The 27,605-nt window shown below is 49.3% G+C and overlaps 1 protein-coding gene across 1 annotated transcript in view; it reads right to left on the bottom strand.

Moving 5' to 3' along the window:
* Window positions 1-27,605, bottom strand: part of PLPP3 (phospholipid phosphatase 3) — an 86,110-nt gene that overhangs the window by 31,815 nt on the left and 26,690 nt on the right. The window contains exon 2 of the mRNA XM_004607109.2: window positions 9,974-10,131. Within this exon, the coding sequence (XP_004607166.1) occupies window positions 9,974-10,131 (158 nt within the window). The remainder of the gene's footprint in view (window positions 1-9,973; window positions 10,132-27,605) is intronic.

The following is a 27,605-nucleotide window of genomic DNA, read 5'->3' as shown; positions in this document are numbered from 1 at the left end:
TGTCATGACAGCAAGCTGCTTTTTTTTTTTTTTAATTTTTAAAATTTTATTGAATCACCGTGAGACAGTTACAAGCTTTCATGTTTGGGTTACAATCTCACAATGATCAAACACCCATCCCTCCACCAGTGCACATTCCCCACACCAATATCCCGTGTATACCCCCCTCCCTTTTCCACCCTCCCCCTGCCTCCATGGCAGACAATATTCCCCATACTCTCTCTCTACTTTTGGGCATTATAGCTTGCAACACAGACACTGAGAGGTCATTATGTTTGGTCCATTGTCTACTTTCAGCATGCATCTCCCATCCCAATTGGTTCCTCTAGCCATCATTTTCTTAATGATCCCTTCTCTATTCCATCTGCCTTCTCCCCTCTGCTCATGAAGCAGTCTTCCAGCTATGGGGCAGTCCCCCTGGCCCTTGTATCTACTGTCTTTGGGTGTCAGCCTTATGTGATGCTACCCTACACTCCACAAATGAATGCAGTCCCTCTGTGTTTGTCCCTCTCTTTCTGCCTCATTTCACTTAGCATGATACTCTCCATGTTTATCCATTTATAGGCAAATTTCATGACTTCATCTCTCCTCACAGCTGCATAATATTCCATTGTGTAGATGTACCAAAGTTTCTTTAACCAGTCATCTGTTTTAGGACACTAGGGTTGTTTCCCTATTTTGGCTATTGTGAACAGTGCTGCAATGAATATATAGGTACACATGTTATTTCTACTGTGTTTTTTTTGCATCCTGGGGATATATTCCCAGAAGTGGTATTGCGGGGTCATATGGAAGCTCAATTTCTAGTTTTTGAAGGACTGTTCATATTGTTTTCCAGAAAGGCTGGACCAGTCGGCATTCCCACCAACAGTGAAGGAGCGTCCCTTTTTCCCCACATCCACGCCAGCACTGGTGACAGCAAACCACTTTCTCTCTTGTAAATGTCTGAGCAGACAGCAGGGTCTGTGTCTCCAGGGGAACACCTGAGAAGGGCAAGTGATCTCAGAAGGAACTTCCATACCCAGGTCCCCGCCAGCCAGAGTGTGAAACCTTTCTTTCCATCTCAGCTAAGAGGATTACCATGAGCCCAGGAGAGATTCATTCAGCACACATTTGAGGAGAGAAAATGAAGAAGGAAGAACGTTTTCTTTTTTTTTTTTTTGCTTAGTCCCAAAGGATAACTATAAAGACACGAACCATCCTGAGATGGAGAGAATAAAGACCCAGATCTATCCCAGACCCCCAGAAAAGTTTCTAGACTCTATGGGTAAGTCCTGTTTCCAGTATCTAGAATGCAGACAGTCACAAGGTGGGAGAGAGGTCACAGAAAGACCCGGTCCCTGAAATTAGTCTCGGCTGTGCTCCATTTATAATTCTTGAGAACCGTCCACAGCAGGAAGCATCATTCTCTCCCCCCAAAGCGAAGACTCTTCTCTCTCCTCTCCTCTCCCCCATTGTCACCAATGTCAGCTCATTTTGTGTCTCATATCCATCTCTGTCTCTTCCCTCTGCCTCCATCACTGTGGTTCAGGCCTTCCCTTTACCTTGGAAGGAAAATTGTTCAAGCCTGCTTAGAAGACTTTTATCTACCTCTTACCAATTAACCAGATGGAGCAAAAATTCCTCAGCAATCTTTCAGTCATCTTTTCCTACCTTACTTCATCTACTCCCCAATCCACTCCACCAGTGAGATTTTCGAACAACATCTCTATTTCACTCTACTCATCACTGAAATAGCCCCCTCGACTTGAACTGGCAGGGTCTTGGGTGAAGAACCCTCGATCCTTAAGTGCCAGCAGGTATAATGTGACTCTTCTACTTAAGAGTTGGACAATGAACTCTACCACTTTGGCTCCTTATGTGTCAAACAAAACAGGGATAAGAACAGTACCAAGAGCTCAGGAGCTATAGTGGTAATTAACTGGGACGATGATGATGATAATGGTGATGGTGGTGCTCCAGGTGATGATAATGATAAAAGTCTTGCCCAGAGAATAACTATCAGTGATCTGCCTCTGAATGCCTATAGCAGACACCACCATCTGCAATTCTGCCCTTGAATTCAGCTCTCCAGAGCACACCATTCTGCACAACCCTGACTGTTTTCTGATTCTCTGACCAAGTCTTCAGTGCCCTTGAGGATCTAACAGTGTAGCCATCATTATCCTTACCCCGTCAGTACATCTGATCTACCAGCATACGGGCTAAGACAATGGTTCTCGACTATTTTCCAACCCCGTTTCCTTTCCGTGGATCCCTCATCCTATTGGTTGGCCCCTAGTCTCATGCTATTGTCCCCATCCTCATTTTGTGCAATTTTGACCTCCGGTCCCCTTGAAATATTTTTGGGGCTCACAGGGTGGGGGAGGGGCAATGTGATTCTGCTGGGCTAATGTACCCACCCCAATGCTTGCTCATTAGAAGAAAGCTTTTTCCCAAGCTCTCATATAGAGTGGATCATTCCCTTCCCTCCAATCACTGCCTTCAAAACACCATCACACACTGTGGCTCTAAGGCGGTCTGTCTACTTGATCTTCCTTCAGACACTGAGTTCTCCAAGCCTCAAACTAAAAGCTTTTCTAGCTAACTAAATAAAAACTGCTCTGGACAGCAGCGAGCACGGAGGGGGTCTTCAATGAATGTCAGCTCAAGTGCTTTGAAGTCGGACTGACCCGGGCTTTCATTGCTGCTCCCCCCCGCCCCCCTTCACTAAGCAGTTACCTCACACCAGTCCCCTCACCCCTGCAAGTCTCAGCAACCTGCCCCCTCCCACCCCATTTGTGCAATGGGGTGAATGAAGTCGACCTCCCACCAGCTACTGAAGAGGATGGAAGAAATGGCATGCTGGATTTCCACCCATGAGATAGCTCAGGAATGTTACCTAGCACCTTACCTCAGACCTCAGCACACTCCCAGAAACGGAGTTTCTCTGTCTCCTGAGTGTGATCCCGAAAAATGGGGACGATTGTCACCTTCACTGGACAGAGTCATGGACTCCTAAGTGAGGGAGAATGACGGGCAGTGGGAACTAGCTAAACTTAGCTCCCCTCGTCATCTTCATGCCCATATATTTGTGAAATCACAAACAGTTGCCCTCTGCTGCGCCCAGACCCCCTGGGATAAGGGTCTCAGAAGAACTCTGTAGCCAGCTGATCCGGGACAACAGAGTTGAAGGGTATAACGTGGCCACTCAATGTTGGTGGTCTTGGTAATTACACAGATGTAGCGGATTGTAAACCGGGGGACTGACTGGGTTTCTCACCAAGACACCGGGAGGACAGCACGACTTCACTTTTTTTTTCAGAGCTGAAAACTCGACTAACCTTTAATGAGGAGGCAATCTCAGGGAACCTTGTTTTCTTGGCAGTACTCATGCAGATAAAGGGAGAAGGAGTGGGGGGCGGGAGGAAGTAATGAAGTCCAGATGTGGGCAGACCAGAGTCTGATCCTGAGCAAACAAGTCTCGGAGGCATGAAGCTCTTCTTGTCTCTCGGGCAAGAACTCAGCCTGTGGCAGAGGGCACTGGGTGCACGTGTACTTATGGGCGTTGAGTTAAGACTTCAGGGAAGCCAACAGTATGCTTTTCCCAACTCCTCTGACATCTTCTGGCTTAATGCTTAATGCTTATGACTTTCTGCCCCCAGTGTATGGCCTTTCTCTGTCCTTATTACAAATAAGCATCCAAGTCAGCAAGAAACACAACTGTGTTAGAGAGGTTTCTGCTCAGCCGCAGCTGACAGAGTAACTGGGAAGGGGCTGGAGCCATAGTGCAGTGAGTATTTGCCTTGCATAGAGGTGACCTGGGTTCGATCCCCGACAGGCCATCTGGTCCCCCAAGCACCGCCAGGAGTAATTCCTGAGTGCAGAGAGACAAGAGTAACTCTTGAGCATCACTGGGGGAGGCACAAAAACGAAAAACACAAACCTAGAGAGTAGCTGGAAAATAGTTCGAAAGGACAATTCAGCATCACTGCTAAGACAGAGAAGAGACCACGGCTCTGTGTGGCCTGGGGAAGCCACAGAGAGAAGCAGGCCACGTAGAAGTATGTGTCATCCCGACCTTTTGCAAAAGGCAAAGATTGGTTGGCCTCTGCCTTCGTAGAACCCAGCCGGGGAGATGAGACCTTTGGTAAGGCGCCATACAAGGCCATATGGACTGAAGACGCTGCTGTTGCCTGAAGTGGGGCAACTCTGACAGATTCCATGGAGCCAGCCCGCAGGGGAGGCACCATGGAGTCCCCTATACCTGCCACCCCATGAGAAATCACCACAGAGGTAGGAAGACTTAGAAGGCAAGCACAATATAATTGTGGGGAAAAAAAGCATCGGCCTTAGAATCAGAAGAATTCTGGTCTGGTCCTGCACTTACTACTGATGAGGAATTCACCTAACACTTGGTGCACTCTACCCCTGTCTCGATGTGCTTTTCATTGCAGTGCCACTGGCATCACTGTGTTCATCTCCACACATCCCAGTGCCATTGCAGTAACCACTGACAAAGCTGAATGCCGGCTGCCAATGAGAAAGTGTGTGCATCGGAGAGCTGCTCCGCAGGGCAGACTGTAGGGTCAAATGGAAATGCCAGTCCCTGGTGACATGTCGTGCCCCTTAATTTGAACCCTCAAACAAGAGTACTGAGCTGCTGACCTGCCAGCACCCATTTACAAACAAGTATAGCTGATTTCTGAGGGATCAATGACTGGGTATATACCACTGAATCTGCAGACAAAATAACAACAACTAGGTCAACACCTGCACCTCTGTCCAACGATGACCAAAGTCTGAGCTTTTGTCCCAGTTACAAATGTTATGATCACAGAAGTCAGATTCAGCAGGCCCAGTTTTATGGCCAGAAGGAATTCACCCATGACTCACTGTGCAGTAGCCTCCAGCTATTAAGACGCCGTCCACCCTCTGCCAGGGTCCGACCAAAGCACGCACTGAATCTATGTTTATTTTCAATAAGAATATTGCGCATTTTTTCCATATTAAAATCTTTGCCCCAAATACTCTTCACAGCCCAGTGCTGGCCAGCTGAGAGTAGCTAGCTAAGAGATAATATTGTACTATTTGCTCTTGATCTCACCGCTGCTAGAGTCATTAAGCCTTTACAAGGCAGGATAGGAACCATCGCTGTGTGGATTTGGAAGGAATTCCTATTATGCTATAATTCCAGAACCTGAGATACATCTGACAAAAAAAGGCCAACATGACTAGATTTTTCCATATATGCTGCCACAGAAAGGTGTCTGTTTTGTCTGTGGCCTTTGAGGAGGTGAATCTCTGAACCCAGCACAGGACCCCACCGGCATTTCATTGCCTTGCTGTGGGGACAACTCAAAGAGAAAAAAGGAACACTCATATCCGGCAAGGCTTTCCTTGTCCTAAACAACCCTGACAGGGGCTGGAGCAATAATAGCACAGCAGGTAGGGTGTTTGCCTTGCATGTGGCCGACCCGGGTTCAATTCCCAGCATCCTCTATGGTCCCGAGCACCACCAGGAGTGATTCCTGGTGGTGCAAAGTCAGACGTAACCCCTGAGCATCGCTGGGTGTGACACAAAAAGCCAAAAAAAAAAAAAAGAAAACCAAAACAACAATAACAAAAAAACAAAACAGTAGCAACAACTAAAAAAAACCCCTGACATTCAAACTTGACACTTGGAGCTGGCTGATTCGATTTGCAGCAAAGAGGGCCCTTCTTCCAGGCCTCCTTCCCTGACTGCCACTCACGCCCAGTGACGAGGAGCGGACTCAGGAGACAGCTTGCTGGGTCCATGTGGGGAGAGAGGAACTGCAGTGGTGGTGGTGGCGGTGGTGGTGCTCCCCTGAAGCCGGGCAGCTTTGCCAGAGCCGAGTGTAGCAAAGTGAAGTCTTTAATCTCCAAAAGACTCAGGGGGCTTCGCATTTTTACTTTTTCCATGAGTCCTTTGGTGGTTTGTGGGAGGCAAGAGGCAGGCAGAGCCTGGGTCACAGACATGCCTTCAGCTGGAATACAGGAGCAGCTGGACTGGAAGGTAAAAGGCCCCTGACAAAGAGCACTGGAGTGAGAGTCAAGAGGCCTGGCTTCTAACCGATCAGAGAGGTGAAAGGAACAGGGCAGAGGAGATCAAAACATAGGACTCCCTCCCGGATCTATTCTTACCAGAGCGGTGGTCTTGGTGAAGATACTTCTCTACTTTTTGACTCAGTTAACTGATTTAGAATAATAAACAGGTTTTATTTTTGCTTTTTGGGTCACACCCGGCGAGGCACAGGGGTTATTCCTGGCTCTGCACTCAGGAATTACCCTTAGCGGTGCTCAGGGGACCATATGGGATGCTGGGATTTGAACCTGAGTTGGCCTCGTGCAAGGCAAATGCCCTCCCCAATGTGCTATCGCTCCAGCCCCGAATAATGAACAGTTTTTAAGTGGACCTCTTATGCATCGGGCAGAGTGACTTTGCCTACATAAGCTCAACTGTTTCTGAAAACCTTCACAAGAAGGTGTTATCTTCATTTAATAGTTGAGCCTGCAGAGAGTCCCGGAGGGGAGTTACCTCGCTCTGCCCTGGAAGCAGAGGAGCGAGGACAGCAACGCAGAGCTTCTGCCTTTAGCTCCGTGCGTGACAGCACGGGACAAGGATAGAGCTGCGGGGCTTCTGCAAAGGTGAAACGCTTGAGGATGATCCACTCTAGGATACACAAGAGCATGTGCCCATCGCTGCTGGGATGCCGGCATTTGCTCACCCAGTGCTTCTATAGGAAAGCAGGACCCAAACCGCTTTTGCTGACAGGATAAGGCACGGCTGATCTTTCAGCCAAGGCTGCAGCAGAAGCTGCTTCAAGGAAACCTGGGAGGTCGGGGAGCACTTGAATTCAAGCATCAACACGACATAAGGCAAGAGACAAGCCACGAGGGTGCTCCAGCAGGCAGAGTTCTCTCAGCAATGCGAGGGTCTCGAGGGGAAGCCAGGGCTGGTGTTGGAAAACAGGAGGGAAAGAGCTGCTGAACGGGAAAGCTTTGCCTGAGGAAGGAAGCGGGACTAAGAAGCAGGGTCCTTTAAGAAGCTGTGGAGCACCTTCCTTTGTCCTGCAGAGGGACAGAGCAGGAAACCAGAATCAACTCCCTCCCCCAGACTGCCAACCAACTGCCATGGGCTATCTTCCTGCCCATGAAAGATAGTGTCTGGGGGCTGGAGCGATAGCACAGCTAGCACAGCGGGTAGGGCATTTGCCTTGCACACGGCTGACTCAGGTTCAATACCCAGCATCCCATATGGTCCCCTGAGCACTGCCAGGAGTAATTCCTGAGTGCAGAGCCAGGAGTAACCCCCTGTGCATTGCCGGGTGTGACCCAAAAAGCAAAAAAAAAAAAAAGATAGTGTCTGATCCTTACGGCAACCCCTGGCTCCAGGGAAACACTGTTCATTCTCATTCTATACCTGAGAAAGCAGAGATTTGTGTAATCCACAGAGCATGTGCGAGGCCTCCGAAAGGGGTCTCTTCCCACCGAGCTGGCTATGGGACCAGCCTACCAGGCAAGCAGAGAAAAATCCTCACTCAGTCGAGAGAGCCAAGAGCGCATGACTGTCCCTGTGCCACCCTCACCACCCGGGCATGCAACGAGCCTGTGCTCTGCAACCGTTGAAAAACACCTGCTCACACCCAAGGGCCTTTGACTCGCCTTCTGGGCGAAGGATCTTCACTGCAGAAAGCCATTCCCCCCGCCCCTTCGGGCCCATCTGGAGTACAAAGTCAGATCAGAATTTCTCCGTCGCAGTTTCTCCATACAAAGCCCTTTAGTCCACCTTGAAGAAAGGACTACAGTTGCCAAATGAACTGTTTTCCTTTTTAAAGGCTGGAAAGAATTCTACTAGCCTTTCTCCCTAGCTCGAGACTGCGGACTGTGGGCCTGGTTTACGAGGTTATTAAAACACAAAGAGGGGGTCTCAAAGTTTACAACCAACCCCCAGAGTGGGAAAGTCCAGAGAAAAACTTCATGAAATGCGGTTCCTGTCCCATCCACCTCCTGCATGGGACACAGCCCAGGCTCGACTCGTTCACTGCCTAGCGTGCCCCCACCCCCCCGAGCCCCCGCCCCGAGCTGTTCATGGGGGTAGGAGAGTTAAGCAGGGCTGCAAAAGCAAGTCTGTGACAGGGACAGAGGACTCTGAACCGAGCCGGGCACAGTCATCAGTTCCAGGTTTTACTCAACATCCAGCACCGAACCCCACAGTTCCCATCTGTGCAATGAGGGTAAGAGCACTCATGCCACGCGAATGATTCTTTCTGGGCTACCGCAGACAAAAGGCATCTCAAGAATCGGTGGGAAAACCCTGATGAAGCTGTGAAGCGACGAAGCCGTCCGCTTCTTTCACCCACCACCTAGCAGGGTGCCAGGGCAAAGAACACAATACAGGAGGTGCCCCGTGGACAGCTGTGAAAATGCAGGCTCACATGTGACCGCCAAGATCACCTTCACTCCATCTCCCTATCCCTAGCCCCTGCAGACACGTGGACAGCAGGGCCCATGCTGGCTGGACACCTCCCAGGCCTCAACATTTTCATCTGGCCCTGGTCAAAAGTCCACAGCACATTTTGCATCCAAAATGAAGCTCTACCCCTTAAAGAAAGACAAGGGTGCAATTCTGATTTTACACCTGCATGGAAGTATGCTTCTCAGCAATTTAGAGTTTATCAAGTGGCAGAGAGAGAGAAAGAGAGAGAGAGAGAGAGAAAGAGAGAGAGGAGAAATAGGGAGAGAAAGGAGAGAGAGCGGGAAGAGAGAGAGAGAGAAAGAAGAGAGAGCGGGGAGAGAGAGGAGAAAGAGAGAGAGAAAGGAGAGAGAGCAGGGGGGAGAGAGAGGAGAAAGAGAGAGAGAAAGGAGAGCAGGGGGGAGAGAGAGAGGAGGAAGAGAGAAAGAGAGAAAGGAGAGAGAGCAGGGGGGAGAGAGAGAGAGGAGGAAGAGAGAGAGAGGAGAAAGAGAGAAAGGAGAGAGAGAGAGAGAGAGAGAGAGAGAGAGAGAGAGAGAGAGAGAGAGAGAGAGAGAGAGCGCACAGTGGCAAAGGGGCTTCCTTGCCTTGTGTGCTGAAACCCGGGTTCCACCCCCGGCACCACGTATCCTCCCCTAAGCACAGAGCCAGGAGTAAGCCCTGAGCACAGCCAGGTATGGCCCTAACATTGCACTCCAAATAAATGAATAAAAATTCGTGAACTATCTCAATATCCATGACCTCTTCCTCCTCCCCCCTCCAAGGAAGGAAAGTGGCCATGCCTCGTTGGAAAGGTGCTCTGCACGTCAAAGGGGAACCCGGTCTACGTCCTCAATCCCTCAGGACTAAACTGCATGCTTTGCCCGCAGGAGCCCTGGGTTTAATCCTGGCACCGCAGGGCTTCCGAGCACCACCAGCTTGCTCCTAAATCTAGATCTCTGTGTTCTACATCCCATTTTATTTTCACTTGGACACCATACCACTGGATGAGAGAGCAGGACGACATGCCAGAGACCACAGTGGAATCTGCAGGCGCTTCCGAAACCATCTCTGTGCTGCTGTAACGGGACAATCTCTGACAGAGCATTTTCCTCCCTCTCTGGGGTTCCCCCTAATAGCACAGGAGCTCAGAAGCCAGACTCTGCTGAAACAGAGCAGCCAAGTCCAAATCCCCAACCCTGCCATTTGCTAACCGAGTGACCTAGAGCTCACACATTTGATTCGGAGGATCCGTTTCTTCTACAAAAGATAAGAATGGTCTACATACAGTTGTAATGATAGTTTATGCAAAGTAGTTGGGGATGTTACTAAGTATATTTGGATCATACTTAAAATACATCTATACACTGACAAGTAAAACTCAAAGTTACTAGTAGTCTCTTCACTGCATGAAATAGGGAGTAACTGCATGAAAGAAAAGGGGGCTGGGTCTCCACTTCTGTGGGGGAGTGGGTGGTCAGTGAAGCCAGAGGAGGGGAGCCTGGCTGGCTGGCCGCTTACCGCCAGGATGGCAATGACGATCCCAACTGCGCAGAGCACGGCATCATTGATCGTCTCCCCAGTCTTCAGTGGGTACTTGATGCTCTCATCGTTGCAGTAAAACCCCCGCTGGTAAGGCTTGATGGTGCTGGTCTCGATGATGATGAAGGGCAGGCCAGCTGGTGAACACGGGACCAGATAGAAGAGGGGGGGAGGGAGAGAGAAAGGGGTAACGTCAATATAAGGAGGCCAAAGGAGAGTAACCCGCTGCCAAAAAACGGACACCCCAAATCCCAGCATTGTCAGTGACATCAATTCCCTGCATTTGGAGCCATCTGCAGCCTACAGAGAAATTCCACGGCCGGCGGCTCCTTCCTCCCCTCCCGCAGCTATTAGATGAAAACAGCATCTTCTTGTCTGGCCGGAGAGCAGAGGGGGAGCAACGCACGGCTCCAAACAAAAGCCTAGAAGCTGAGGAGAGGCTCCAAGGGCCGGATCACTGGCTCTGTATGCAGGAGCCCTGGGTTCGATCCCAAGCACCCTAGATCTCTAGAGTACTTCTGAGTCTGGCCCCCCAAACCAAAATAAACAAAATAAACCAAACTGAAAGCCTGATTTGCAATTACTAACAGAGCCCTAGATCAACTGATAGTTCACTCTGCCTCTGGGGGCAGTTTTCCTGGAAGTCTGCACCAGATCACCTTTGAGAGGCTTGCCCATGGCCGTGCCAATGGTGCAGCGAAGGCCCGGTGGTCAGAGAACTGGAAAGTCAATCCTAGAACTACCACTTTCTAGCTTTGGGGCCTCTCAACTCTTCCAGAACCTCCCAGAATCTTCCAGAACCTCAGTCTCCCTCTGTGCACAAAAATGGGTTTTATGACGCGAAAGATGAACACGTTGAGCATGGCACGTAGTAGCTGCTCACCGAATGCAATTGTTCCAGTTTTTGCTTTGACCGCTCAAAGGATAAGCAAGACTGAGCAGAGCTGACAGGGCCCCACCTCCACAGACCTGAAGCCACGCCCAGAGGCCTCTGAGAGCACGGGGTGCAGCTGCTCTGATAAGCCGGCTCAGATTGCCATTCCTTTAAAGGTCCTGGCCAAGGGATTCCATCACCTGTCCAGAAAAGGGCCATGTAACCCTGGAGCAAAAAGGGTACAGGCCCACAATGTCCCCTGCATTGCCTCTAAGCCACAAGCCCACCCGCCAACTTCCGGGCTATTAGCAAGTCCCCACCTTGCTAGTGTCTGCAAAGTCTCCCTTGCCCAGGACCAGAAGTCCCAAAGGCTGTCCCGTTCTCCCCTCACCCCCACCCCACCTTAACACTCCTTCCAAGAAAACGGGACAGCCTGACTCTATCTTGGTTCAAGCTTTCACGTCAGCCCTCCCCTTCCCACCACCCAACTTCAATACCAAGTACGAATGTCATCTCACAAGCGAAGGAGATCCACGGAATGTTAGAACTGGCACCATCCCCCCAAAGTCTTATTCATGACGTCAGTTGTCACTGAAGTACACAACAGTCACTGTCACTGTCTCTGTTATCCCACGGTTCATCAATTTGCTCAAGCAGGCACCAGTAACGTGTCCACTGTGAGACTTTTTGTTACTGTTTTTGGCATATCGAATATGCCACGGGTAGCTTGCCAGGCTCTGCCATGCGGGCGGGATACTCTCGGTAGCTTGCCGGGCTCTCCGAGAGGGGCGGAGGAATTGAACCTGGGTCGGCTGTGTGCAAGGCAAACACCCTACCCGCTGTGTTATAGCTCCAGTCCACACCAACAGTATGTCAGTATTTTGCTCTCCAGCTTTGTCCCAAGTGTTCCAACAACTCTGAGAGGTCACTCTAACGCCTCACGTAAACACTGCTATTACCCTCATTTTCCAGAAAAACGCAGAGACTCAGAGACCCTTCCAGAGTCTCTAAGTCCACCCCCCAAAGTGTCTACATCCCTCATTTAACTTCGCAAATTGGTTTCATCCAAATGTGAATTTCATTAGCTGGAAAAAGAAAGAAATCCCCAAGATCAGTGGTTGTTTGAAAGATAACATTCCACTTCCATGTTTTTCCAAAAGAATTAAATTCATGTCCTGTTGCTCAAAGCCCCAGCCTGCCCCTTAAAGAAAGAAAAAAAAAACCCTGCACCATGAACTCCACCATTTTTCAATTACTTTGAGTCCAGACCGGCAGCGATAAAAATGCTCACTTTCCAAAAAGTGTATTTATGTATCACTGTGCATACACACATGGATTTATTTGATCTTATTCTTGGGATTTATTTGAATTCTACGGCTATTTATTTGGTGACCCCCTAACTGCTTCCTGCTAGAACAACAATTTACTTTATCAAATTCATACTGGTGCTTTGAGAAGAAAGAACAGCAACACATCACAGCATCGTACCCGGCCTTTTCAAAGCAAACACTGAGGGGCCCTGCAAAGCAGTAACCATGAGCTCTTGAAATCCTGTCTCTGCAGTGGCACAAAGGGGGTACCAGAGGCAGGGGGTACATGTTGTAGCACTGGAGCACTGTTGTCCCGTTGTTTATCGATTTGCTCGAGCGGGCACCAGTAACGTCTCCATTGTGAGACTTGTTGTTTTTGTTTTTGGCATATCAAATACACCACGGGTAGCTTGCCAGGCTCTGCTGTGGGGCCGAGATACTCTCGGTAGCTTGCCGGGCTCTCGGAGAGGGACCGAGGAATCGAACCCGGGTTGGCCACGTGCAAGGCAAACGCCCTACCCGCTGTGCTGTTGCTCCAGTCCAGGGAGCGGGGGAGGCATATGTTAGGGGGGTCTATGTTAGGGCTTGAAAATGGCAGGGGCAGCTGGCTGTTCTTAGGTCAAGGGCTGGGAGAGCAAAGCTATCATATGGCCTCGAACCATCTCGGTTGCACTGCCGAAACATTGAAATGTGGCCAAGTTGGCCACGAAAAGGCGCCAAGAAGCCAGCAGCCAGCTATTAATAGCCACCTTTAAAGTTCCACACATCTCTGATGAAAACCTTGAGCTTTGCGGCAGTGCGCAGTTGCAGCCTCTACGTGCCCCGGAGCCAAAGTGTTGCTAATAAACTCCGGAAGAGAACAGATCCGCGTTCCTGATATTTGTGTTCTACTCCGAGGCCCTCGCTCTCCTTTAAATACTGTTCACATGATCAGCCCATAAAGCCAGTGTTTCTAAGGACAATAAAAAACACGTATAAAAGTGCCGCAGTGCCTCGGTGTTAGACGGAACTAGGTTAATGACCTCAGCTCTGCTTCCTGCTACCTGAAGGAGTGAGGTCACCTCTCTCTCTCTCTCTCTCTCTCTCTCTCTCTCTGCTCAAGGGGAAGTGACGATCTGGTTTTGGTGCTGGCTAGGATGATCGAATGAATCCCTGCATTTATTCATTTACCCAGAAAACGAAGTCTTAACTTACGGATACGCAGGACCAAGAAAACCAAGATGACACAAGCACGAGATTGGCAGGCAGCTGGCCGCCTGGTCGGGAAAGGTACCCGATAATTAAATAAAATGAACAAGAAGTTGCTTCCGTCAAAAGAAAATAGGCCACAGCATTGGGTGACGTCAGCACCACGTCTAACAGACGCTGGCTGTTGAGTAGGAGTTAAGAGGGAGAAGGGGAGCATCCCACTGGGAAGGCAAGAAAAGAAATTCCGACATGTCCATCCCTTTTTGCCCTGTCCTAGCCAGGGAGCAATCCAAAGGCTTTTTCTTCCTTCCTCGCCTAAGGCTCGGGGAGGTTTCCGGTTTTGATTATGTGGATGACGACCACAAAGAGACCAGAAGCTGGATCTGAGTCTGTTCTGTTTATTTTCTTGAAAGGCATGGAGATAGCATTTAGAAAACCCAATGGCTTTTTCTGTCTCCCCTACCAGCTTGTGGTGTGATTGGGGGTGATGCCAGTCCAAACTTGACTCTGCTCCAGGGAGAGGGTAACCTCAGATTCCCTGGCGTTGATGGGAAAAGCAGAAGCGTTTCCCCCGATGGGGCAGTGAGACCTCTTGAGACCTGACACCCGGCTTTGTCTCTCCAGGACACTGGGAAGAGGCTGCTCTTTGCCAAGGCAGCAGTGCCATCCCCGACATTGGCACCATCTTTATTACTAACCACTGTACTTCCTGGTCACTTCAAGAAAATCCCCCGAACTAGCCACTGGGAATTAGAGATGAAAAACATCACAGCACCAGCCCTCAAGATTGTAAGAAATCTCAAAAACAAGTGCACTAAATATATCCCTAGTGTGATGTGATCCAGGTATTTGCTATACAAGACCACGAAAGACCACTCTCCTTGAGACACTAACAAAGAAGTCCCACAGGGGACAGGAGGTGGAAGCTGACCCTCACACGAGTAGGTTTCTGGGAAGAACAGGCGAAGTAGATTCAGTGTACCGTAGAGACTCCAGCAAGCCTATCAGCAAAATGAAAGGCCTTTATGAAAACACATGTAAACATTGCTACAGGGTTGGAAGACAGAGTTAGTAGACCACGAGGGGAAGGAGAAAGCAGGATGGGGAATAACGAACATCACTAACATTGACTAAACAATTGGGATGTGTCTGGAGTGCTGAGGGCTGCCGTATCAACCATGGTGCCTGACCAATTCAGTATGTTCTGGCTACTGACTGTGCTACTGACATGAAGGAAAATAAATCCCAACCTTCAAAGCAAATGGAAGAAACAGCCCCAGGAGACGCACAGGTCCAGTCACCCTCAGGTTCAAAGGGACTTAACCAGGGCCATCTACACATAAATGAAGGCGTTAGATGGGGTTGAAAGGATCTGAGTTTTTATTTGTTTTGGTTTGGGGACCACACCCAGCGGTGATCTAGCCTTACGACTGGCAGTGCTCAGGGGGCCATACCCGAGTGTGAGGCCAGTGTCCTACTCACTGTATTATCTCAAATGATCTGACTCTGGGGTTCTTCCTACAGTGAATGACCTTTCCCAAACGTAAGAGTTATAATAAATCAACTGAAGCTCAACAAATCTCATGGCCTCTGGAGGAGGGCAAAAGGGCTTTGTTAGAAACAGCTCAGGCCACAGCACGGGGTAAAAATGTTCACCGAACACTGACCAAACACCAAACATGGACTCAGCACCTAATTTAATGAAAACTCTGAAACCAAACGCCTTGAATTTGGTAGTTACCTAGAATGAGAGGTAACTTTCAAGCTATTTTTGAAAAGAAGCGCCAAACACGTACACACATCCTCACATCTGGTGACTCTGCCTAGACTCAAGCATTTCTCCGTCTTTTTAATCAAGGATCAATTAACTTCCCATACCTCCCGGGAGCTCTTGAGATGTGTAGACTACAGAGGAGGCGAAATCCAAACTCACTGACAAACACTTAATGGGCAGCAAAATCAAAGCCTGAAGAAAGGCCCCTGTGTTGGGTTCGGGCCTTTGAAACTTCTTGGGCTTTGAAAAACTAACACTTGGGCAGATTGGGTGGCTGGGGTGGGGTGTACAAAAACACAGGCTAAGTTTTCGCAGCCCACCCATTGATAAAGTCATGTGGGAAGTGTTACGATGTGACCCGGCCCCACAGCCCTGCTCCTTTCAGCCACAGCTTCACATTGGCTCAAAATTAAACACAGCCTCCTGCTCTCGGACTGCTTTTGAGAAAGGCCTTGCTGAAGGGAGGGTCAAGATGCTGGTAGAAGAGGAAATGAGAAAAAGGGTTTCTCTTGGCTCCTGGATCTCTAGTCCTCCTCCTGCCTTTTCCTGACTTGTGCACCCTTCCATCTCAAGTGGCGCAGTTATTTTAAAATAAGTCATGTCCTGAGGCGGGAGCAATAGTACAGTGGGTAGGGCATTTGCCTTGCATGTGGCTGACCTGGGTTCCATCCCTGGCATAACATATGGTACCCTGAGTACCACTAGGAGTAATTCTTGCATGCAGAGCCAAGAGTAGTCCCTGAACATTGCTGGGTGTAACCCCCAAAGCCAAAATAATAATAATAATAATAATAATAATAATAATAATAATAATACAAGTCCAGGGTAATAACAGTATCTGCAGAAAGCTTTTATACCGGCCCGCAGAATAGTACTGCATGCAGGGTACATGTGGAGGGATGAAGGACTGCTTATATCATGCAGTTATGGGATGCTGTGATAGATATTTAAACACCTCCCAAGCGAGTTCTAGTCAAACCCCCAAGGCTCAATGAGGTTCCACAATTTTTCTGACATACAAAGCTAGCAAAGGCCATCACCTTGGAGCAGATGTTGGCAGAGCAAAGAGAGGACACTGGGTTCCCTATTCGGAGAGTTTCCATTCTAAGTGAAAATTCACATCTCTAGTCTCCACAATGGCAATAAAAAGCTGGGGGTTATTTTTATATGCACCCAAGAGCAAGCTGAGGCCAGAAGCAATGTCATCTGGCCAGGGTTCCTGACCAAGGCCATTGACCATGGGGAATTGAACCCAGGTCTGACTTTCTTTGGGCTCAAGTTTTCTTACTCCATGGCCTGACCTTCCCTTCCTTTATAAAGGCATTCCCTGTGAAAATAGGACCAAGTGTTTTTTTAATCACTTAAGGTCAGCATGGTCAACCCAACTACTACTTAGAGGTTCCAACTACAAATATTTATGTTGTTTGTAAGTGACAGGGTTTCTATTTAAAGTAATTAATTGCTACTGGTCTTAGAAGTGTGCAAACTTTCCTGGGTTTACGATATTTGTCCAGATTTTCAGACTGGACACAATCCAGATGAGACAAAATGAAGTTTATTAGGGAGGCGGTTCCCCACCTTTGAAATGGACGGCCATGAAAAACACTTGCTGTTGGCTGTTGCAAACAGGCAACATTCTGGGCCTCGAGAGCTTCTGACAAGTGCTCATTCTTCAGTTTCGGAAAGTTCAGGCCCTTTCTTCCCCCAAGAGACTGTCATGTCAGCAGCCAAAGCAACTGCATGGCAGAAATTATGAAACCAAGGGCAGATTACAACCTGGTGGTTGGGTATCCTGACCCAAATCCAGATCTTTAGTTTCATTCTGCAAATAGGGATGACCAGTTCCTGAATACAGGGTACTGTGTTAAGTGCTTAGTACTAGGGGAGTTTGAGAGATAGTACAGCAGATGGGGCACTTGCTGAACCAGACCCACGTTCAAACCGCAGCATCTTAGATGGTTCTCTGAGCACATCAGGAATGGTTCCTGAGCACAGAACTAGGAGTAACCCGAGCACCACTGGGTGTGGCTAAAAAAAAAAGTGCTGAGTACTGGGTGCTTGTTAAGTGCTAAGTACTGAGTGCTATTCTAAGTCCTGAGTACTGGGCATCCCGTTAAACTCTGGGAACAAAGTGGGGCATCACACTGTCTTTGAGTGCTCCACCCACCTTGAGTAAGTCTGGGGCTCTAGAACACAGAAACCTATCTTTTGTCTAATTGTGGGTGTGTGAAAGAACTCTGAGTAGCTTTTTGCTTATAGTGGAACATTTTACTATTTACAGTGATTCCTCTCAATTGTCTGAAAACAGGCTGACAATTGGGAGCTTCAGCTTGAAAGTTTACAAGGTTACCACCACCAACAACCTTAAAAAGTAGCAGTATGACCCTAGGCTTAGGATTTCCACCTCTCCTTGAGAGCTCTTCAGGCTTTTGAGTACTCAGGGGCGTACTAAAGGATGCGGTCCTCAGTGACTTTAGTTTGTGTGGCACACACCTACCAAAGCCAACGGACTTCCCTCTGCTCCAGGTAAAACTGGGTCACTTCCCCAGAGCTCCTCTCGTTTGATCTCTCTTTTAAATAAGGGTGAGAGTAAATTTACATTCGCTGGGCACCTATTATGTGTCAGGAACTTTAGCTACATCAACTGATTTAAGTCTCAAAACAATCCTCTACATTAATTATTAGTCTATAGTTAAAGAACTGGGGATCAAAGAGATTATAATTGGACCGTGTCTGCTCTGCTGATAAGAGGCGTAACCAGGCAGGTGGTGAACCTTTCTTGCTAAGTACACACGAGCCACATCTGTGCAGATATTAGCCAAGCGACAACATTCTGGAAAGCGTACTGACCTTAAGCCAGGCTGAAAAACAAGCTCCTCCTTAGATTTTAGATGCATTTATCCAGCTACAGTCACACTCCTGCCTCAGTCTCCCTTCAAACCCAAAGGTGTTTATTTGGGTGAGATGTGCCTGCCCAGGGCTAACACAACCCAGGCTAGAATCACAGGGGTGCCTAGATTTACAGCGCTGACATAAATAATCTCACTGGATCTTCCTAACATCTCTGTGAAGTCATGATCTGAACATCTGGATCAGAGTACCACGGATAAACTCCTATTCATCCTTCAAGATGTAAATATCTCTTCTACAAAGGAGTCGCTGAACCATAGGACTCTTTCTGGCAGAATTACTACTTCCCTCCCGATGGAACCATGAGCTCGGGAGTCTGGAGGACAGAGTTGCATTTCCCACTTTCATCAGCTGCCCCGCTCACCAGATGACCTTGGACAACTCCCTCTCCCTTGGAAATTCCACGGGCATCGACATGCATGAGTGGACACAGTACAGAACTGCAGGTGAACACCAACAGAGGCCCGGGTTAGAAACAAGCCAGTTAATTGCTGACTTCTGTAACCATGACTGCCCTGCTTCTGTGTATGACAGGAAGCCCCTGAAAGCTTTTCAACAGGGATAACATAGGATCAGACTTCTGTCAGAGCGGACTCTGGCAGCCACGGGACCACCAGTCCTGTCCCCAGTGCAATTTGATCCCAAGAAAAAAAACATGTTCATGAACTCCTCATGCCAGAGACCTTCTTGGAATTGTGTCAACAGGTGGGCTCCGGCCAGGGCAAACAGGCCCCGCTACCCCGAAGCAGAAACGAAATATCATAACAGGAAAGCCAGCTGGGCACAAGGCAGAATGGGAGGTGAGTCTGGGGGCACGGTGGGTAGATGCACAACTTTCCCTTTATTTTTTCAACCCTCGTACATGCACTCATCGGCACACATGCTCCCCCTCAAGTCCGGCTGCCCAGGTGTACACGAAGCAGCAGGTTCACGTGGCAGTAAGATAAACACCATGTGGCCTGGCAGGACATCAGACACCTGTGAGGGCCAAAGTTCGGGAGTCCAAAGGCAGGTTTGGAGCCGGCACAGCCCAAGAGGGAAGATGAAGCACCATCGAGCACTCAGGCCCCTCAGAGGCAGCTGGCAAACTCCCGATGGCCCCGTGAGGGGCCAAGGTCACGAATCTGGCCTTGCATGCTCTGTGAAGCCCACCTGGCTTTCAGATTTTTTTTTTTTAATTAACTGTTAGCATTTTAATAAAGGGAAATCTCACATAGCAGCCAGGTTTCCAGACCTTAAAGCCGCTCCACTCCAAAGCCTCTGGCCACACAGGCTGCAGCCGTGCACCTTTGCCAGGATGTCACCACTCCGTCACCCCACAGTGTTCTCCCCCTGCGAGCCCCACCCCCAGGCCTGAGTGTCGCTGGCTTTCTCATTAAGCACAGAAGGGCAGTTCTTCCTGACTTGGGTCGCTTATGTGAGGACATCTGTCTTTTCTCTCCTGTAGCTCTGGAGAATATGGAAACCCCACGTGATGACCTCTTTGGCATGGGTGCCAGGCAGGCATGGGGCCCCAGGTTTGGTTCCCTGGCATTGCACGGCCTCCAGAGCATGCCCAGTCCCTAGTGGCCCCCAACAACACTGGGGAGTCCTCCCTCCGTCCCTCCCTTGCACCCACCTCACCCCCAAAGCAACCAAGCAAACAAAAACAACCACCGCCTTCCCAAGGTAATAACCACCATTAGACATGTATGTATGTGCCTGTGTGTATAGACATGTCTTCATTTTAACCCCAGACTGGACTCCTGTCTATGTTTTCTCAATTATAAATTCAAGGACCGTGTCAAGTCACCACTGCACGGGAAAACTGAGAACAAGAAGTGACTTGCCCAAGGGTTTGCAGCAAAAGGAATGAGGCCTGAAAGCCGAGTGCAAGTTGAACTACAGCCCTCTCATTGAACTAGCTCCCTCTAGGAGGCTGGCAGGGGAGCCAAAACCCATCTGCCTTACTCGCCCGTTAAACACAAGTAGGTATTGATGAATACATGATTTGTATTTATTGGGTAAATAAATACAAATTTGATACATGATTTGTATTCATTGATAAATACACGTATTGATAAATGCATGATTTGCTCCTGAGGAAAGAGCTGCACCCATTAAAATATTTCTATGTGGTACTATGGAATTACCAGAAAGGTCTATTCTTTATTTATTTGGGGAAGGGGAGCGCTTACCCCACGGTGCTCAGGGATGACTCCTGGCTGTGCACTCAGGGATCGCTCCTGATGGCTCAGGGGACTATATGGGGTGCTGGGGATCAAACCAGAGTGGACCAGGTGCAAGGCTAACGCCCCTCCCGCTGTACTATTAAAACAATCATTAAACAGAAAGATAAAATATCTCATTCTGATGGCCGCTTACTAATTCTAATCTCATAAACCCCACTTCCTTATTAATCTTAACCTAATCTTTCACATTCCAAATCCTGGTTTTCTAATGCAATCCCACAAAGCAATCCAATGCCATCATCTTTTTGTTTGTTTGTTTTGTTTTGAGGCCACAACCAGCTGTGCTCAGGGCTTATTCCTCCTGACAGGGCTCAGGGACCATATGGGGTGCCAAGGATCAAACCTGGGTCAGCCATGTGTGCAAGACAGTGCCCTATACACAGTACCCACACTCTGACCCGATAGCACCTGATCTTGACAAAGCACGCACAACAAACATCAGTAGGAATCATTCACGGCAAACCTAACCAGTCTCAGATGGGTGTCGGGGACAAGCATCTTTAAAACCTACAACTTCAGTTTCCCATGTTTTCCACATGGTGAAACTGTCATAAAAACCCTGGCCAGGCACTCCTGGCTAAAGAGAATCCACCACTCAGGAGCACCAGCGGCCATGACTGGCCCTGCCCAGCTTCCCCAACAGCTCAGAGATCTGGTACAGTCACCTCCAACTCATTTGTCAAAATCCTTAGGGGATCCCAAGCTCCCTAGAAAAGAGCTCCCTGTAGGGGAGGGGAGGTGAAAAAAAAAAAGAAAAAAGAAAAGAGCTCCCTGTACTAGGAAGAAAACGCATCTTAAGAAACCAGCCAAAGGGGCCGGAGCGATAGCACAGCGGGGAGGGCGTTTGCCTTGCACGTGGCCGACCCAGGTTCAATTCCCAGCATCCCATATGGTCCCCTGAGCACCGCCAGGAGTAATTCCTGAGTGCATGAACCAGGAGTAACCCCTGTGCATCTCCAGGTATGACCAAAAAAAGCAAAAGAAAAAAAAAAAGTGGGGCTGGACCAATAGCACAGCGGGTAGGGCGTTTGCCTTGCACGCGGCCGACCCAAGTTCGATTCCCAGCATCCCATATGGTCCCCCAGCACTGCCAGGAGTAATTCCTGAGTGCAGAGCCAGGAGTAACCCCTGTGCATCGCCAGGTGTGACCCAAAAAGAAAAAAAAAAAAAAAAGAGAGAAAGAAAGAAAGCAGCCAACTAGATCTCAGTCTGAAAACCAGTTTTGCCACTTACAATCTATGCCTTCCTTAGCAAGCTGCTAAAACTTCTCAGAGCTCCCCTGGCACGACAGGGGTGCCAATACCTCTGTGGAGCCGGGAGGAGATAGCATATGGCAGGCATCTGAAAAGGTTAGTGTGCTTCCCTCCCAGTCTTGAAAACCTATTACCCGACTGTTTACATGGTGCCCATCAGCTGGTTTGACTGGTTTCCTCAAGAAGACAGCTGGGCCAACCTGGACAGGGCTCTGTGGGCTCAGACAGGCACTGTCCCTGGGGTTGAGTAAGCCTGGCCCCGTGCCAGGGCACCGCGAGAAGACAGCCCTCGCCCCAGAGCACACTCCCCATCCCTGCGCCTGTCAATGTTCCTTTTGTACAACACAGAAACCGTCTTCAAATCTGACAGCTGCCACCTGCACAAATAATTCAGGGATGTAATTTTGTAACTGAATCCAAGCCCTGAAAGCTGAAAAGTTTGAAGTCCAAAATAATTCCTTTGACCTCCTGCCTAAACGCTCACTAATCACTTTTTAATTCGGAGTTTATTTCCTCTCTCTGGGCTGTCTTGGGAGGCTACGTTTTCCTCTGCAGAAGCATCCAGGGAGAGCGTGGCATTACAAAACACCTGACTCAAGTGCAAGGGAAACTTCTTTCCCAGACACATGAGGCCCGCTCCAGGCTCCACCAAGGAGTTTACTTCCAAACTGCACTGGGTGGGCAAGAGAAAGGAGAGAGGAAAAGAGGTACCTGGAAGGAGGAACTGTCTCAAAGGAGACAATTTTGGGGAACAAAAATGAATAAGCTGTGCTCCTCACCTTGTACGAAGATTCTTAGGGATGGAGAGATAGTACAGCGGAGGGCCAGAGACATTACAGCAGTACAGCAGGTAAGACTATACTTGCACAAGGCCGACCCAGATTTGATCCCCGGCATCCCTTACTGTCCCTCAAGCACTGCCAGGAGTAATTCCTGAGTGCAGAGTCAGGAGTTACCCTGAGGACCTAGGGGTGTGGTCCAAAAATAAAACAATACCCCCCCCCCACATACACACACACACACAAGAAGATGCTAAGACTAAGGACCACTACTCCTGATGCAATGTGAAAGGCCCTCCCAGAGAAATATTCCCCTAAAGTCTTGGGGAACACAAGAACCCCTTCAGCACCAGAGTTGCCGACCAGAATATCTGCAACACCAGCTTCCTGACTAGCCCAATAAAAGCATTGCAAAAACTCTCCTCGGCTGTCACTGGAATGCAACAATACAGGTAAGGCCATCCCTTAAAAAAAAAAAAAATCCAGAACTTTCCTGTATTCTATCTGCATGCTCTATCCCACTTTTAAAAGTGATTAAAAGAAGAAGTAGCTTGATCTTAAAGACACTAAGAAAAAAAAAAAACAATTAAATGCTAAAAGTGTTACTTAATCCCAAAGAAATGTCTTACTCAGAGAGAAAGGCTTTCTAATTTAATCATCAGGATCACTAAACTTGAAGGAGGGTGAAGCCAATAGATTCAGATCATCCTTTTATGTGAGTCTGTTCTAGAAAATGTTTTAACCTGACACCTCTGAGTAATGATAACTCACAGAGTTTGACCTGGATCTCCCCAGAATCCTAGAGAGTAAAATGATTTCAACATGAGCCTTAGGTTCAGTAAAGGAGCCGCTTCTACAAATAAGATGGTAATACAAGTGATGTTCGAACACTGGTCACATTTTCTTTGCCAAGAGGCCCCTAAGAGCACTTATTAACCAACAATAATGGAAAAGATCACTTGTGGAGTTGGAGAGGAAGTTCAACAGATCAGAGTGTCTGTTTTGGTACCATTCTCTGTACCACTGGGTCCCCAAGAAAAGACAGGAGTGACTGACCCCCACCTAGCACAGAGCAGGAGTAGTCTCGGAGCACCAAGGATGGTCCAGAAACAAAAGGAAAAAGGAACAGAATGTAGAGATCAAACAGGGGTTGAGGCACTTGACCTGTAGGCAGTCAAGTCGCGTTCCATCCACACATGGTCCCCTCAGCACTGGCAGGAAGGATCCCTGAGCGCAGAGCCGGGAGTGAGCCCTGAGCACAGCCAGCAAAGGAAGAAAGAAAACACTTGTATGCATTCATGCCGGCCCTGCTGTGAACTCCGTCTATGCACTTTTGCTCAATCAGGCTGTTTCTTCATGTATGAAAGACTGTTCGGGATCATTTCGATTTTAGGGGTATTCCAAAGAGTGCAGAGCATTTTACAGGTGAAGTGAAACCTTCATCTCCGCAGAATCCTTAGCACGAGGGGCACCACCAGCTGCTCCCGCCCCCCCCCCTCAAAACTGGGGTAAAGAGAAGCACTGGTTCGCTACAACAGCTCTAGAATACACCTGATGTACACATCTTCAAGCTCAAGCTGAACTAACGACTGGCAGCTTCAGTTCTGCCTAAGGAGGAGGCATCAGCAAAATCAGCAAATCGTGTTGAAGGTGGATGGGGATGAACCTTCTCTCCACTGCAATAGGGTACGATTCTAAATGCTTCAAGCTGGGCCTTGGGTCTTCCCCCATCCTTCTTTCCAGGTAAGGAGGTGACACCCCAGAAGAGACAAGATTAAAAATGGGGCAATGGAGTGATAGCACTGCGGGTAGGGCATTTGCCTTGCACGGGGCTGACCCGGGTTCAAATCCCAGCATCCCATATGGTCCCCTGAGCACCGCCAGGGGTGATTCCTGAGTGCACGAGCCAGGAGTGACCCCTGTGCATTGCTAAGTGTGACCGCCCCTGCCCAAAAAAAAAGCAAAAAAAAAAATGGGGCAATGGAAAGGGACTGGCCAGGTCTGCAAAAATATGACCTCCCCTCCGTGGGCCACCCCTCATGCTCCAAGCTCCCCACTCTGGCAGCCCCACCCTGCCCCCGAGAGGACTGGCATATTCACGTCCACCCAGGAGAGGGCCACTGCTAGTCAGTTTTTACTGGCTGCTTTGCTCTCAGCACCCCATTGTTCCAGAAACTCTTTAACCAGAACGCGCCAGGAAGCCTCTACTCTTGGGATGAATTTTCCAGCTGTCGGGAGAAAAGGGCAGTTCACAGGATGTGTCCTCAATGGATCTAGAAGCCCTTCATCCTGGCAAAGCAACCGGGAGCCAGCTTCTCTCTGGGGAATGGAATTCTAGAGTCCTTTCAAATCAAATCATTTTTTTAAAAAAAGTACCCCTCCCGAAAATTCACCCTTCCCAACCCCTCCAAGTGTGCAAATCAGGCAGAGGGTTAGAAGGGGGTGTCAAGGGGGACTGGGGTTGGGGGTGGGGGCAACGGTTAGGCCTTTTCAGCTGCCCACCTCCCCTGTGACCCTGTGCGGCTGACCTCCCTCTGGCAGGAAGTTACAAAGCCAAGTCTGTTCCCACTGCCGGGGTGAACACTCTCACCCCCAACTCCCCACCACACACACACACACACACACACACACACACACACACACACACACACACACACACACACTCGTTCAAAAGAACCAAATGGCAGCTAACATTATTCCCTTCACCATGGTATTGCCACAAGAGCTGCCTGGTATGTTTGTCTGAAAAAAAAAAGGGGACGTTTTCGTGGCAAGCCTGCCCTTTGTGGAAATGAGCTCAGAAAGCAATGGAAGGATCCCAACCAACAGCTAATGGGACGGACCAGAAAGAGGCCCTGGAGTGGTCCAGAGGCCGAGGGATGCCTGGCTGTGCCCTTGGCAGTCAGGCAGCGGGCTTCTTCTGCACCCTTGCCTGCAGCCGCGGTCCCCAGCCTCATCCCTCTGCACACATACAGCAGCTCTGGAGGACTGGAGGGCAACTGGTACCCCATTTTACCCACAATGCAGTGGGGGCCCGGGAGCTGAATCTGCGCCGCAGGAAGCAGCTTCCAGGCCTGCGCCCATCTGCTGCAGGAGCCACAGGACAAATGAACGGCCTTTTGCAGGCGTGGTCAGGTGGCCACTTCGACTCGCTGGCCCCAGCGAGGAGCGTCTGGCCGCGACGCTCAGTGAGTGTGACTTAGTGACACCAGGCTCTGCCATTCTCAGGACCTGGGCATCCTCATGGGGCAAACGGGCCCGGCAATGGGAGAGGGCGAGGGTGGCGAGGGATATGGTTCATAAAGGGCTGGAAGCGAGGGTTTCCCAAGACGCTGGGTTTCGTGGCCCCAGCATAGCCGGCATCTCAAAAATATTTCTTCCTTCCCGCGACAGCACGCGGCGGGGCAGGACCGCTGCCCGGGGTCCCTGAGAAATCGCGGGCCCTCTCCCGCTCACCGCTCACTGTACACGGCTGGGCGCCAAGCCTGCTACGTGAGCTCCTGCTTGTCCGTCAAGATGACAGAAAGGGTCTCAGGGAATTAATTATTCCACACACTCACCCTTCACAAATCCCATCCAAAGGAATGGTCTGATGCCTTTCAGTACACTGACTATTCAAAATACTGAAAGCCGGGGGCACTTCAAAAGCCTCATACAAAAAAAAAAAAACCCAGGCCTGGGCTTGGCAGGAGTTCCGCAGCCACTGGGTCTTTCTGTGTGTGGTTTATAATAACATGCAAGCCCGATGCCAAGTCCTAATCTATTAAGGGACTGCCAATTAGCAGGAGGCTTAGAGCTGCAGGTTGGAGAACTGGGGGGCAGGTCTAATTAGGTCTGTGGATCACTTCTCTCCTTGGTCCCTCTCAACCTGACACCAGGTACACTGGCCAACGGCTCCCCTAGTTCCATATTTCTGTGCGCACCATTGCTACGTGTTTGTTCAAAGGTTCCAAGCCCCGAAGTTGCTGCTTACATTCATGTTTCTTTCTCTGTCGGGATGAGCCAAGGACCTGATAACGAGCTTATCTCTAAAAAGAGATTCTCAGATTTGCCCCATCATCAAAAAAATCATCCGGGGCATTTAACTTAAAAATACTCGCCAATCGAGAAAGCCCAAGGTACCAGGCTGCTGCTGAGGGTACCAGCGGCTGTGTCCTCCTCAGGCAAGGAAACAAAGCTTCTCTATGGGGACCCCCTGACTTCACTTACCCTGTTCCAATTCTGGGTGCCCTCTGCCGGAGCCCCCTTCCCCTGGGGTTGGGACTGACGTCTACTAAACAGGAACTGGGTTTGTTTGTTTTTTTCTTAAATGAGTTGGAATCACTACTCTTAATAAGAAAATCCTTCCATCGTGCCTTTCTTCCTTTCAATCCAAGACATTTCATATGCAAAGCAAATATTTCACTGCTGAGCTATATGCCTGGGCTCACCAATTTGAATGCAAAGGCATGGGCCAGAGAGATAGTACAGTGGGTAGGGTGCTTGTCTTGCATGTGGCTGACTTAGGTTCAATCCCTGGCACCCCAGATGGTCCCATTAGCCTGGGATGACGTGATGCCATGGCCAGCCCTGGACAGTGCAACACAAATAAATACGGCTGGCCCTTGAGAGGTATCTGGGCGGTTTCCCATCACAGATAACACTCTGACATGGACTTCTTTGTGGCCTTCCTACCAGGTTCTTGGGTTCTCCGAATGCACGGTATGACTCACGAGTGCACGGCATGACTCATGAGTGCAGGTAGGTCTCCATCGCACTGAACAGCGGGAGGGGTCTTTACCTTAGGTAAAGGAGGTGTCGGGGCAAAGAGCAGTTGACATGACTAAGGCATGCCTGGGAGTCAGTTAATCTAACCGCTGAGATGGTCAGAGACAGGATCATGCCGTGGACTCCTCCCCAGGGACGGGGATAAATAATACGGTACTAGGTGCAAAGATGCTTCGTGGAAGACCTAGCACCGCAGAAATGCTCCAAGTTCCCATTTTGAGTAAGGGGTGATATCACGTTGGCCGAGAGACTGGGATTTTGGTCCCTAAAGAAATCCATAGGTGGCCAGATAGTACAGTGGGTAAAGTGCTTGTCTTGCACGCAGCTGGCCCAAGTTCAATCCCCGGCACTACATATGGCCCCCCACCCAGGCCCCAGCAGTAGGGATCTCTGACCTGAACAGGTATGACGGAAAAGAAAGGAAGGAAGGGAGGAAAGGAGAAAGAAGAAGAAAGGAAAGAAGGGAGGGAGGGAGGGAAAACAAATTACCAAGGGATGCACTCAGCCTTTCTCTGTCTCAAGCTA

This window comes from Sorex araneus, chromosome 5 (genome assembly GCF_027595985.1).
Source record: "Sorex araneus isolate mSorAra2 chromosome 5, mSorAra2.pri, whole genome shotgun sequence".
Lineage (NCBI taxonomy): Eukaryota > Metazoa > Chordata > Mammalia > Eulipotyphla > Soricidae > Sorex > Sorex araneus.
Note: the sequence above shows the minus strand (reverse complement) of the source record. Positions and strands in the feature narration are given on the sequence as shown.